Source organism: Oryx dammah, unplaced genomic scaffold, assembly GCF_014754425.2.
Source record: "Oryx dammah isolate SB20612 unplaced genomic scaffold, SCBI_Odam_1.1 HiC_scaffold_4, whole genome shotgun sequence".
NCBI classification, from domain to species: domain Eukaryota; kingdom Metazoa; phylum Chordata; class Mammalia; order Artiodactyla; family Bovidae; genus Oryx; species Oryx dammah.
This window is the reverse complement of record NW_024070188.1, coordinates 80072113-80087405: the sequence shown is the minus strand read 5'-3', so window position 1 is coordinate 80087405 and position 15293 is coordinate 80072113. Positions and strand designations below refer to the sequence as shown.

The window sequence follows — 15293 nt, the reverse complement described above, 5'->3', positions numbered from 1 at the left end:
ATAACAGATGCTCTGACCCATAACATTTCACAGACTCTAATGTACACAGGAAAGGCTGGGCTCTGAAAGTCACACAAAAGCACTCATACATTTCACACTGCCCTCATCATCCCCTCCTTCTCCTAAAAAACTTGCTGGAGTATCACTGCAGACGCAGGATTCTTCTAAGAGCTTTCCTTCTCAATACCCTATCACATCAACCCAATAAAGTGTCATGTCTATTATTTACACTGAATCTGACTTTAATGTCAAGTATGCTTACTAACAGAGCAAAGGTAAACATTCTTTAAATCTAGGTTTGTCTAATAAAAATCCCCAAGTTCACTGTTTGTTACTTTCATTCATCATACAACTGAGGAGGGACTCTCACGTGAGTAAAGCTACATCTATGACTATTGATTCATTTCAAACTTCTGTAATGCAAAGAAACATGCTGATTCCTCTAGACACAGGCAATACATTCCAGTGACTTCTACTTTTCAAACACTCAGCTAAATTAAATATATTTAAGCCCATGCTTGCCTACAAAATCAAAATTATTTAATTCTGACTAGTATTAAGGAATACACAAAAATTCAAAAAAAGGTTTCAAACAGTTAGGTTGGAAGAGAAAAAGTCAAGTCAAAACTAATTAGAAATGCCCATAATGACCATTTCCTTTTTTAAAAGGACGTTGTTCCAAAACTCGCACATTTATTTCCTTTTCTCTGCGTATGTACTGCTTTTCGGATCCTTCACATCAGCACATCATCCACACCACAGACAGTTTCATCCTCGACAAGGAGGTGAGCCTGCCTGCCTCCCTGTGTTATCTGTCCACGTTCCATTTGAATCCAATTTCCTTGCATTACCTCTGCCCAGGTCAGGGATGAATGGCTGTCAAATTCCCAGTGGAATAAAAAGAAAAACCCTTTCTTCCTGAGGCAGCAAGTTTCAATTCACAGAGCACATGGCTAATCTACATATGTGAAGGTCATGGCACTTCAGTCAAAGAGGTTAAGAATGGAGCAGCTCACGTAAGGGGTTGTCTTAAACATCTTGGCATGACGCCCAACAAGTAAGAATGTTGAAAAGCAATAGATAGCTTCTGGCAGCAGCAAAGGGAAAAATATTTTGATCATGTGACACGCTACACACTACCTCGTTTACTGCATGTGTGAAACTTTGAAGTCCCTAAAAAATACCACACATGCAAATCAAATCCAGATTTCAGCATTCCCGGGTGAGCCAGGCTAGTACATCTCCCTCTTCACAAGATGCATTTATGTGAAATTTCTAGACACATGGACAGTAAAATTCACCACACTGGACGACCAGTTGGCTCAAATAGCTGATTACAACTTTTTTTTTTGCATTAGTTTTTCAAAGAACCATAAATCATCAAGAAAAGGTATTTACACTGAGAAAGCACATTCCTTCAAGTTATCCGAATATAACTGTCTTAAATAAAATCCATCCTCTCCCTCCATTCTTCTCTCCCTCTTCACTAATAATAGAGCAGCATGGAAAATTACAGGATCTTCATACCCAGTAAAAGACAAAACACAAAATTGCTTTTCATGTTCTATTTTCACTAATGAATCGTTGAATACAAGTGAAACACTTTTAAAATGCTCACACGTCTGACAAATATCTCAGGGGAGGAAGAAGGACAAAGTCCTGCCACACACAATGGGTACCAAGTGAGAAACCAAGGGGAACAGCCAAGCGGTCCACGAAGCGCACCTCTGCCCACCAGCAAGCAAGCTGGTTGGCACAGCCTCCCGGAGCTGTGTCTATCCAGCCTCAGGAAGTGGAAGGGAGTTGGCACCAAGAGTAGGGGAAGGGAAGGGTTTCATACCCCACAACCTCATAACAAACGTGACGACGACTTTTTTTTAACTTTTCAACAGTTAAACTACTTGTTTAAAACCCAGAGAAAATTAATCGGAAGCAAAAGACCCATTTCACCAACTTGCAAATTGTCTGCCTACCACCAAATTACCTTCAACTCGAAATTTAGACTGCTTATGAGGCCAGTCTATAAACAGTATAATTCAATCCGTATTTCTAGTCAAATTGAATAGTAAGTAAAATAAAAATATCCCACAAGCTATCTTTATTTACTTTACTTGCTGATGTTCATTTAGCAATCTAAGAATACTCTTCTATACTAAACAATGAACACCATGATGTATAACTATTTTCCCATCTTCTCTGGATATCTTTTTAACTAATACAGTGTCCCTACACCAACGTCATTAAATGTTTGTTGATGGTGGTCAAATTAAATGTTCTAATTACTGATCTTTCGAATTTATTTTTCCTTACCAGGAAATATATGACTGCAAAATACAGGGGAAAACTACAGGAGACATTACAGAAATGTGATCAACTGCTGCATAACCTTTCCTAAACTCCTGGCAAGGTAATGACATACAGGGCAATAAAAAACTGACACCGTCTGGGTTAGAAATAAGCTTCAAATATTAACCTATTTGTTCTGAGAGGAAAGACTAATAGGCTGTTAAACTGACTAATACAGAATCACACCTAGCTCATTTCAGTTCCTTATCATGCATCCCTACCCTTGCCAGGTAGTACACCAGTATATCGTCAAATCGACTTCTCCCAAGAATTCCATGACTGAGAATTCTTTCCCATCTCTTTGAAATGAAGAGGCTATGAACCTTAGAGAGGTGAAGGGATTTGCTCAGGGTCACACAGGTAGTCAATGCCCAGCCTTCAGGTTCTCCAACCTGCACTCCTTTGGTTCCGCCCCTTGCTTTCATGCCCACACCTCTTCACGTGGTCAACTTCTGATCCTCAAAAGGATCTTAGCTTATGAGACCTGCTACACAGCAGAGCCTTCCTGCTCCGACCCCACGCCAACCTGGTCTGCGAGGTACCCCTCTAACATCTCAGCTCGCCCCACCTAAACCATGCACACTGTATCGTGTAGCATGCCTACCTGTCTTTGGTCTCTGCTAAAGACCAGGACTAGCTAAAGGCCAAGATTTCTCCTCAAAGGATCCAACACACAGCCAAGTACCCAGTAGGCCCTGCAAAAACAGCAGCCTGGCACTCCAGCTCTCACTACACTGACATAAATCGATAGTCCCAAAGCCCCGACATTTTGAAGGCTGTTCAGGGAAGGTCAATGAACTGAATTTTAAATCCTTCATGGTATTGATATTATAAAGTTGTTTCTTTAGCAGAAAAAAAAAATCACTGTACGATATCCAAAATAACATCCAAACTAAGATGACTTTCTCATCAGTGTCGTAGCACCTAAGAACCACCTCCAAGTGTACTGACCTTCCACATCAAATAGCGAAATGTATAATAACACACTCAACAGGAAATTTTCCATTTGGATACATTATCATCTACTCTTCAAATAAGATGATACACCCTGACAGATATAGTCTTTCTGCAGAGAACTGCAGAAGAATAATGTAGCCATTCATTTTAATTTCCACTTTGTAAGACGCCAGGGGTTTCTGATAATTCACCAGGGAAAATTACAGATCATATGTTATATTTACTCTTTGTATCTTAAGCACCAAGTGGTGCTTGTTAAGTATTTGTTCATAATAGAATTAAATTTTGTCCCTGGTACTTTTAAAAATCTCAGCATAAAAAAGAAAAATTGCTCTTCTCTGCATATTTGAGGCAGTCCCTTGGCATTCTCAGATTTTACATTCCGGGTTTTGATTCTTTGAGGGCAGTCCTAAACTTCCATGATATGTAAATTATAATCTGGCTAAGGACCAAATCTGAACCGTGAAATCAGAAGTAAAGCTGAAGCAGATACAGAAGCAAGTTACTTAACTAATGAGAGACCAAAGCTTACCACTCAGAGCGCCAAAGAAGCTAATTTAAAATTTTTGAAACTTTGTTCCTTTGCAAAAAAGTACTTCCGCTAGAGAGAGAGTCTTTTCTGCAGACCATAAAAGTGGAAAGGCCTAAGAGGCAGAAGAAAAAGAAGTGACTCTTGGCCAGAGAACAGAAATTCCTAATATATAGGATGACTATCGAAGGGGCCAGTGGCGTGGTTTAAAGGCGTAGGTCTCCCCTGGGCTCTACCAGCAAACCAAAAGCAGTTTCATGTAACCATTTACAAGAGTCCAATCAGCACATAACTACATTTTGTTAGGGAAATTACTCTGGAATTCACAAAATCTGTATATTTGCACTGGGCTCAGTTGATATTCTCTGAACATGTCTGGGATCTAGGGTAGTTTAATAAGACATTCAGTGGTGCATAACTGATTAGGCAGTATATTCTTTTAAAAATATTTCAAAGCGTCACAGGGTTTTACAGCTGGAAGGGACTAGGAGTCATTAACTGATGGAGGCAAAGGTTTGTCCTCAACCACACCCTGAATTGCAGCAGGGCCAGGCAGAGAACGAGATCCCGGGCCCCCTTTCCTACAGCCACGGGTAGACACGTGGTACCACTTAAAGATGCTACAGGACTGATGGCTATGCTCTCGGTGGTCACCCCGCCCAGCAGGCCACAGTGCAAGAAGGAGAACTGAGTCCTGTCAGATCTCCGAGAAAATGGCACTGAAGCCTCCAGAAGAATCCGAGGTCTGACCAACTCCAAGCCCATGACCCTTCCCTTACATCGGGACAGCTTGTGACACATTTATATTCTCGTAAACCCTCATCATCACAAGAAACAAACTAATATTCAAACATATAAGTTCCCTCAGAAATTAGCCCTTAAGAAAGACATTTGCTCAGCAGTGGCCATGTTTTCCCTTTCTGTTTCCAACGTCAGTAATAATTCACTGGGTGAAGCAAATTTATTATTAAAAAAAATACGATCAGTAAGTTACTCTCATGCATAAACATATGGTCCCTGAATCTTAAAATCCACTCTTAAAATTTCAGAAATTATATGCCAAATTCTAGACAAATTTCAGAATTACCAACAATTTCCAAAAATTAGACTCAAGTATTATGAGCGGTTCACTTCTGAGATGCTCATCACAAAAAGAAACAGGAGATACTAAGAATTCTGAAACATCCTCCACTAACCATCAATGCTTTGCTTTCTGAGGTTTATTTCAGGACCCAGAAGCAGTAGCTGAATTTATTCCTCAGCCAGCATACATTATCTAAACAGTTACCAAAAATACTCTAGCAATCTAAGTATCTTCCTAAATCTGAGCAGACTGTTTTAACTTTTTTCCCCAAGAGCCCATATAATGTAGAAAACTGAGAAAAAGAAGAACCTCTCTATGTAAATTTCAAAGTGATCCTCTTCTTCTTCTAGTTATTATTCTCTGTAGTGGATCCTTATTTTGCTCTGGCACCAAGCCAACAACTGATTGGTAGAAATGGAAGAGTCACTAGCCCACATCGACTCTAACACAACAATCTACAATTATTTGTTTTGCCAAAATCCACTCCCATACCCAAAAAAGGCAGGCCGACAGACTGCTGACCCACATGGTTGCTCTTTGCACACTGTTTAAATGAGCCGGTTCTAAGTCAACGAGATGCCAAAACTACCAAGGCCAGGTACAGCGGGAGCAGGCTCTGGCAGGATGTCTCTGGCCTGAGCTGCGCACAGGAGCAGGAGTGAGCCCCACGGCCTGGCTACCCCCTGCGGCTGGCACCCGGCTGATTAAGAAAGTGGATGAAATAAATATTTCCCAGTTGATAGTATAGAGTAGGTATTTACCTGACGTACACCTCACATCATACACAAATGCTAAATGTTTACACCTTGAGAAGTAATTGTGGCTGCCGGTATGAGCTCTTAAACCACAGTTCATTTTCTCTGTGCCCTCTGGAGAATGTGGGGTTAAAGTACATCACTGATGGTATAAAGACATGACCACATATCAGCATCAACAGTAACTGAAACACAATGCCAATATTTTACACACACAGAGCCTGTACATGAGAAAGACTAACCAGGGCCCAAGAAAGATCCCTTTGCAGCTGCCTCGAACATTTCATCAAAAGGCCAATCATCTTAATTTAGGGATTTTTCCACCTACAAAGACTTTCTGCAGTTTTGCAGAGGATGATAAAAACATGAGGAGGGATGCACAAACCTGGGGCACAAAACACTGTGAAAACGGGCATGTGGTTTGGTGGCTTGCTCTGGGTTAGGGGGTGAGATGCCTTAAAACAGAAAATACACTTTTTACAAAAATTATTATTATAAGTGATCTCCACTAATAACAGAAAGATAAACCCAGTAATTTTAAAAAGAGGCTAAAAATGCAAAAGATGAAGAGAAATGAGGGGAAAATGATCATGCTAACAGTTCATTTCCATATCCTATTATCTAACAAAGTCCCAGATTTCTCCCAACAAAGTACCTCAAACCTTTAAACAGAAAGGCTTCGAAAAGTTGCTTCTCAGCTTTTAACACCATAACTGACAATGAAACAACTAACCTACACAATGCACATTTCCAAACTGACAAAAACTGGGACGATTACACTAAAGTTAGAATTAGAAGCAATGGACTAAAAACAAACCAAAAACACCATTACTGTTCCTTGGAAGGAGGATTTACTCATAAACTATGAAGTAGCAAGCTTAACGGTTACAAAAATAAGCTTATTTTATTTACATGTTAATAGCTAACAATTTTAAATTTTGACAAAAAAAAGGAAGAAAACTATTTATTCATTTAGGAGGATGAAAATATCCTGGAAATAGATGGAGCAATGGTTGCACAACAATGTGAATGTACTTAATGCCACTGAACTGTACCCTAAAGTGGCAAATTTTATGTAATATACATTCTGCCACAACCAAAAAATACACACATATATAACTTTTTTAGCATCCCATATTTAGAAAAAAAAGTGGTCTAGAATTTTCTCCTGGATTTCATCAAATATAGCTTCCCTTCTAGAGTCACTTAATAAGGAATAACTTCTACTCTGATTCTCAAATTTCATCTTTTATCAAGGCCCAAGGAGACAGAGAAGCGCATCTTAACAGAATGGAGGTAACAGAGGCCAAACCTACTCCATGCTGCTGCTGCTGCTAAGTCGCTTCAGTCGTGTCCAACTCTGTGCGACCCCATAGATGGCAGCCCACCAGGCTCCACCGTCTCTGGGGTTCTCCAGGCAAGACACACTGGAGTGGGTTGCCATTTCCTTCTCCAATGCATGAAAATGAAAAGCGAAAGTGAAGTCACTCAGTCATGTCCGACTCTTAGCGACTCCATGGACTGCGGCCCACCAGGCTCCTCCGTCCATAGGATTTTCCAAGCAAGAGTGCTGAAGTGGGGTGCCATTGCCTTCTCCAAAACTTCAGTTCAAAAGAACTGCCTTGCTGTGATAGATCTACTCCAGATTTTGCTGCCACCCTACCAAAAATAAGAAAATCTATGGATAGATGAGATATGTTTAAGATTTTACGGCTTTAGTCTCTTTCCTAGCAATGAATATCAATCAAGAAACAAATCAATGTTATCATCAGTTCACCTACTGAACTCCATAGCCTAATATCCTTGTTGTTGTTGTTCAGTCGCCCAGTCATGTCCTACCCTCTGCAACCCCATGGACTGCAGCACAACATGCCTCCTTATCCCTCAACATCTCCGAAGTCTGCCCAAGCTCATGCCCATTGCATCGGTGATGCCATCCAGCCATATCATCTGATGCCCCCTTCTCTTTCTGCCCTCAATCTTTCCCAGCATCAGGGACTCTTTCAATGAACCAGCTGTTCACATCAGATGACCAAAACACTGGAGTTTCAGCTTCAGCATCAGTCCTTTCATTGAGTATTCAGGGTTGATTTCCCTTAAGACTGACTAATTTGCCCTCCTTGCTGTCCAAGGGACTCTCAGGAGTCCTCTCCAGCACCACAGTTTGAAGACATCGATTCTTTGGCGCTCCACCTTCCTTACCATCCAGCGCTCACAGCAGGACGTGACACTGGGAAGGCCATAGCCTTGACTATACGGACCTTTTTACCTTGGCATTGATCTATTCAGAAGTAGGTTTAAAAAACTGATTTCTGGATCCTATTCAACTAAGTAAATACAAGGAAACCATTTTCTTAGAATTACTCGGAGTTAAAGACTTTGAAAATAGAACATATTTGTTGAAAACTTACTGTGAAAACACATATTTTACTTTGATAAACTCACTCACTCAATTAGTGAGTTTAATTATGGGTTTTCCTGGTGGCTCAGCTGGTAAAGAATCTGCCTACAATGCGGGAGACCAGGGTTCAATCCCTGGGTTGGGAAGATCTCCTGGAGAAGGGAATAGCTGCCCACTCTAGTATTCTGGCCGGGAGAATTCCATGGACTGGATAGTCCATGGTGTCTTGTCTGATATGACTGAGCAACTTTCACTTCATGTCACTCAATTAACATGAATCATTAAAACTACAGTATACCTATATCAACAATTTCATTCATTCCAGTGGCATATGGCAAAATAAGTGGATGCTTAATAATATTTAGGTAATTATACCTAAGTCATTTTAGGCAAATTTCTAAGAGAAAAAGTCACAAACATACAAAAAATGTTTTAGGTCAAAATTAATTCACTCAACCACTCAATTAAACCAAAAAAGGCCGCTCAAGTCTTATATAAACAGCCTCCAAACTGGAAAAAGCAATACTGTGTAACAGATCTACACCCACATAAATACGCCCCTGGTGGATGAGCAGTTTTGCCTGGTTGCTCCCCGACTCCACACCCCGGGAAACAAGGACTTGGGACTCCTCAGCCTCTAGCATGCACACAAAGCAAGAACGCAGCTCTCCTTTACACACCCACAGTGATCTCCTGTTAAAGACAGACCCCTCCAAAAAGGCACGTGTTCAAAAACTACCCAATTCCCAAAAGGCCAAGGACAGGGATATGGCCCTCAAGTAAAAAGAGGATTGTAAAATGTCATAAGTTTTTGTAATATCCATTTTGAAAATCTATATATTACCCCCAAAATTAATGGAACTTGAGTTTTATTAATACTCATTCTGAGCCTCCATGAATCTGTTGTTTTAAGAAACACACAACAGTTCTTTCAAACACAAATATTTAAGACTCAAATTTATATATCTACACACAGCCCAAAATGAAAGTGACACAAGTGAAGTACTAGTTCCCTTTCCTCAAATATGGATCAAAGCACACAGATCAATTAAGTGAGCAGTGTCAAGCTCCTGCAGAGAAGGAAGAAAAACCTCTCCACTCAGGACACGAGGCAAAAAGCTAACAGTTTCCTATGCCAACACACCCAAAATTTACATCTCCAAGTTAGTCTTCAAAATAAGTTGCAAAATTTTATAGAAACCACCCCCCAAAAAATTTTTTTAATGAAACTACTTTCTTGCTAGGAGAGAACAGGGTTAAATAAATAAAATGATCATCTTTTTGGTTTGCCTGTCACACTGGTATTTATCTTAGGGAAATAAGTTCCTATTACATCAGAATTCATTGTTTTTCAGATACACCCAGCTCCAAATTATAAAGTAATAAAGTCCATTCATATAGACCTGAAAATTCAACCACCCTCTGTTACATCTGTTTTCTTTAAAATGTGTCTATGTCTAATAAAACTACCAAATGGGTTGTATATTAAGAGACTTCCTCTACACTGTCTTACATTTTTTAAATCGGTTCTCAAGCCAGAATTAATATATTTTTATGCCAGAGTGAAGATGTTATTCTTACAGTTTTAATGAAAGAAAATGGTAGTTAGAGGGTAGTTCATTAGTACAAGTGTCTAGGTGTGATTTGGAATATTTCCATATCCACAACACAATTCAGATGCTTCTGATACAACATGACATGGGAAAAATGGAATGAGTATAAAAAGCTTTGCCAAAAATTCATTCCTGAATATAGATAAAAAAACAAAACCAAAGAAAACTGAGGGATTAGGGTTTCCTATTACAGATGCAAGGTAAGAATATGTTGTTCCCTGGAATATACGTATTGATTTTGTGTTAATATAAACATAAATTTAAGTGACAGCTGTCTTACAGAGTAGTTGCCTTAAAAAAAAAAATGCCAAAAGTACACAGAAATCAGGATCCCCAATGAAAACAATTTTAGGCCATGCACAATTTCATTTCAGATAAACCAGAAAAACAGAAAACAGTTGACATTTTTCATCATATTTTCTTTGTTTTTTAAATGAACCACGGTTGCCAATTCCACCTCCTCTTAATGATGGGGCAGCTGGCCAGTCATAGCTCAGCAAATATATCAATTTAGTCCACAAATATTTCTTTACAAGAGTTAACATATCATATAGGATAACAGTGACTGAGTGGGAAAGTGGGAGAGTGTTTAATGTATCTTATACAAATTTTAAGGTAATCAGGAACCAGCCTGTAAGTCCCGTTACTTACAAACCTTACTGCTTTTAAATCAGCTAATCAGTTTTCTTTTAATGGTAAATAAGGCTTTTTTAAAAATTATGTTGTATTACATTCTATAAAATTAAAGTTAAAATAGCACTAATGAAATTCAGCACAAATATGAACATCCCAAAATCTTAGATATGTGAGCAGACCTCAGTATTCCTTTTGAGATTGCTTTATCTGAATACTTTATCTCACAAAACCCACTAAGTATATTGTAAAATGCCTTATTTCACTTTTTAAAAAGACTCTCCCATTACAATATACACGCGTTTTGTTCTCAATTACAAAAACATTTGCCACCCAATGTAAACCATTCCTAAAATCAAAAATGAAACTAAACGTGTTAAAAGCCATGAGAAAATTTAATAGTATTTCATGACCTATAGTTATATAGTAATCTAATGTTTCGGACAAACAACTGGTCCTTAGTATAACTATCATAACAAATACAAAAGAATAGCAGCCTTCCAAAAAGAAAAAATACCAAAAACACATTCCACATGTTATACGGTATAGTACCTACAAGAAATCAGTGAATCTAGGTCATATGCCCGGCAGTTTTCTTCCCCCCTTAAAAACAAAAAAGCTATTCCTAAGGGTCATACTGAGGACATAAAGGATTCACTCTCATTCCAAGAAAACAAAATACTTAAAATGATCGGTACCACTATGAAGAAATACCGTAAAGTAACATCGACCTACATCTGCCTCTATCATCCTCGTTACTGGCTTAGAGAGATGTGAATTCTAAACTGTCCCTTTAAAAGGAAGCTGACAAAGCAAATCTCTTCAAAATTAATTACGTGGGTTTATTCACACAAAGTCTTCCTATGTTTTTACCTATCCAAATCAAAAAAATCAGAATCCCAAGTTTTCTAAGAAGGATAGGAAAATGTATTATCATTAACTGTAAAACTCTACTAACTGAAGATTAGAAAGGAGTGGACTCCCAAGGTCCTCAGCCTGGGATTCACATGATTATCTGTTAAATTCAGTACTGCATACATTCTGACAAGTCTCTCATCTAAAATACGGTTATTATTAAAATACACCTTCCTAAAGCAAATGAGCTAAGTAAAAACAGATATTACAGCCACCATTATTCCTTTTTAACATATTTTAATGTTAAAAAAGTTTTAAAAATTCTAATGTCCATTAAAGAAAAACTATTTGGAAGAAGCCCAGCACAATTTGCATGTAATATAGTTTCCCTAAAACATTGTGTAAGCAGTTCAAATAAGGCTCACATAACCTAATCTAGCAAAATAATCAAGGGGGAAAAAGATTTCTGAGGCATTTGCTTCCAAATCAGAAGCAAATATAAAATAATTTTAAAAATTTCACAAGAAGGTCCATTTCTTCCCTTTTAACTAATTGTTGTATTTATCGTTTCCCCACTTCATGTTTTCTTAAACATCACATCCATTCTAACTGAAACTCCTCATCCACTAACATCTAAAAACGATCAGAATTGTTAAAGCACAACTTACCAGAAATACAGTTTTAATCTTGTTATAAAGCGAATTAAGTATTACTAAAATATACCACTGGCTATCAGAATCATGACATTTTTAATGTTACAAGTTTTAATTTTATATTAAACTACATGTGATGACATAATTTCAATTTTTTCATGGTTTAATCCATAAAGGGTAATTTTATAAAAGCTTTCCAAATCCAGAAATTGGTAAAATTCTTGGTTTAATTCTTTTTCAATTGCCATATCCTCACCCTACAATTATAGTGAATGATATGCAATGGCCATGCTGAGACTGTCAAACAGCTGAATTTTCTAAGTGCCCAATACTGGACACCAGTGTGATGTTTTTAGGTATTTAATCCTCTTATTAGTAACTGTGATTCATAATAATTTAAGCTTTAAATAATATTCCACCTTACATCTGCATGTAACAGAGCTCAGTTATTATTTGTGGCAAGAATTTTTGTGACTGTACTGCTCAGCACTTCTATTTACATCAGCAGTGCTAAATGCCCAATGGTGAGAGGGGAGCCAATCAGATGGCAGATTAGATGTCAACTCAGAGGCAGCTGTCTGGAGACTATTACAGCCAGTTTACCTCCACAATTCAAATTCCAAACCTTGCAAAGGAGATCAAGTCAGTCTTTAGGCTCAGCCTCCGAGCGAGAAACAGCAAGAGTGCAGGACTCTTCCTAATAACGCTGTAGGACTTGGGGGGTGGGGGGGGGACAGGAAATTAAAAATCCAAATAAATCTGATCCAAAAAGATCCATTTTTTCTGGTCTGCTCCCTCCCTGGGTTCGCTGACTAAAACCGTACGCCTAAACCACGATCCAAATAAGTTCAGTTTAACCGGAATGTGTTCCTTTAACGCAGCCTATCCGTTGAAGGTGACTCCTTTCAAGCAGCCTGCAAGCCAAATAATGGATTTCCCCGGCTTATTCTTGGGAATGAATCGATATATTTTAGGGTCGTTTTCCTCCCCATCGTTGTAAGACGTGGGTACTCTTTTTGGCTACTAAACGCTCAAAACTCGAAGCCCGCGTCGAATATCGCCGAATGCCTGGGCACAACTACGAAACACACGCTCGGCTGCCACAAAGCTAACCTTTTTTTTTTTTCCTCCTGCCTTCACCTTGTGAGCTCTGAGAGGGAAAAACGCGGTGTGGCCTGAGGTAGGACAAAGTTCCTCATTCTTTGCTCAGTTCGAGCTCACGGTGGGCGCTACCCGAGAAGCGGGGGGCAGTTATTCCTCCTCAGACCCTACCGGCCCGGAGCGCCTATTTCTGTGGTAAAAATAAATAAATAAATAAATAAAGCTGCCCGAACGGTCCCCGGCGCCCACACGGCTTCCCGGTGGCGCGGTCCCGGCCGCGCGGCTCGGCGCCCGGGGCGGGGGTGTCGAGGCGGGCGCCCGGCGACCGGCCACCGCGGCGCCCGTCCCGGGCCTCGGCGAGGGACCCCCTTTCCGCCCCCCGGCGCCCCGGGCCGCGCACTCCGACCCTGCGCGCCGCCGGGCCTCGGAGCGAGGCAGCCGCGAGTTAAAATGGCTTTGGGCGCCTCGCCCCCCCACCTCCCCACCTCCGCCTCACACACACACACCACCACCACCCCCCCACCAGGGCCGAAGACGCAGAAAAAGTAACGCGGAAAGAAAAGAAACTACAGGGCTCGCGGCGCGCGGCGAGGCCGCCGCGGCGGAAGCAGGCCCGGCCGGCGCGGGGGTTACCTGGGATCTGCCCATGGTCGGGCCGGGGGTGCCGGGGCTCATCGCCGGGTGGCTCCTTTGTTGCGCGGCCGCCCAGGCCGGGCTGGCAGCGGCGTACTGGGCGCCCATGTCCTTGCCCAAGCCCATGCCCGCGGCCGCCTGCTGGCCGCCCGCCGCCGCCCCCGCCGCCGCTGCCGCCGCCTGGGACTGGGGCTGCGACGGCGGCGGCGGCGGCGGCGGCGCGCTGGGGTTGCTGTAGTCCGGGTAGCTGCCGCCGTAGCTCCTCATCATGGGGCTGGGCGAGGTGAGCAGCTGGTTGAGGGTCGGGGTGGCCCCCGACGGGTGCTGGTTCTGCCCGGCGAAGCGCTGGAAGCCCCCCGTCGCCGCCGCCGCCGCTGCCGCCGCCGCCGCGCCGGCGGCCGCCTTGCTGAGGCTCGCGGCCCCGCCGCCCCCGGGGCCCATCATCATGCCGCCGCCCTGCTGCCGGGGGGAGCTCAGCACCCCGTACCCCGAGGACGAGCCCCCATAGCCGCCGCCGCCGCCTCCTGCTGCTGCTGCTGCCGCCGCCGCCGCCGCGGCCGCCGCCGCCACAGCTCCCGCTCCTCCTGCTCCTCCTCCTCCTCCTCCTCCTCCGCTGCCTCCTCCTCCTCCTCCTCCTCCTCCTCCACCGCCGCCGCCGCCGCCCGCGCTGGGCCGGCTGTAGCCCGGATAATGGTTGTACTGGCTGTTGGGGTACCCTTCGTGGGAGTTCTGCAGGGGGTCCATGCTGTTGGGGGCTCCAGCGGCAGCTGAGGCGGAGTGCATCAGCCCCATCCCGGGGCTTTGTTGTCCGCCATGTTGATCAAAGCAAGGCCCAGCGCGGCCACCGGGGCCGCTGCTAGCTGGGGCAGCGCTGCCATAGTAATTATTAAACTCCGAGACGGCCGCCGGGCCGCCTCCGCCGCCCCCGGGCACGGCGACCGGCGGCGGCGGCGGCGGCTGCTGCTGCGCGCCCAGGGCGCCCAGGCCCGGCTGCTCGAACCGGCCGCCTGCCGGCTCCCCCATCTTGGGCGGCGCGTCGTCCTCGTCGCCCGGCTTGCTCAGCAGCGGCTGGCCCGGGGGCTCGGCCTGGCTGCCCGCGGCGGCACCGTCCTTGGCGCCTCCATGTTGCGGCTGCTCCATGTCGGCACCGGGCTGAGGCGTGCCGCCGCCCGCGCCGCCGAGGCTGTTGTTGTTGGAAATGGGATGTTGGTGCTGCTGCTGCTGCTGCTGTGGTTGCTGCTGCTGCTGCTGGAACTGGTTTAGCTGCTGCTGTAGTGCGTGGTGGTGGAGGTGGTGGAGGTGGTGGGCATGGTGGTGGTGGTGGTGTTGGAGGTGGTGGGCATGGTGGTGGTGATGGTGGTGGTGCTGCTGCTGGTGGGGCGCTGCGGCGGGGGCTTCGCCAACGGTTTTCAGTTTGTGGTTGGGGAGCAGCCCCGTCTCCATGGCCGAGCCCGGGCCCGACGAGGAGGAAGAGGAGGACGCCGCCGTCGCCGCGGCGGAGGAGGAGGAGGAGGAGGACAGCGCGGCGGCGCTTCCACCCTCCGCCTCGGAGCCGCCGCTCTTGGCGCTGTTAGTGCTGGCGGCGACCGCGGCCGCGGCGCTCGCGTTATGGGCCATGTTCAGTTCGTGACGGGGGTGCAGGGGGTGGTGGTGCACATTACTCAGGCCGCTGCCGTCGCCGCCCCCCAGCATGGGTCCCGGTGCCGCCGTGTGGCTGGCCCCCGACTCCAGGT

At 43.9% G+C, this 15293-nt stretch overlaps 1 protein-coding gene across 1 annotated transcript in view; it reads right to left on the bottom strand.

Annotated features, from left to right (window-relative positions):
- The window catches only part of ARID1B (AT-rich interaction domain 1B), a 420009-nt gene extending 405006 nt beyond the window's left edge, over nt 1–15003 (bottom strand). The window contains exon 1 of the mRNA XM_040238889.1: nt 13561–15003. Coding sequence (XP_040094823.1) covers nt 13561–15003 — 1443 coding nt within the window. The remainder of the gene's footprint in view (nt 1–13560) is intronic.
- Between the last annotated feature and the right edge of the window lie 290 nt (nt 15004–15293).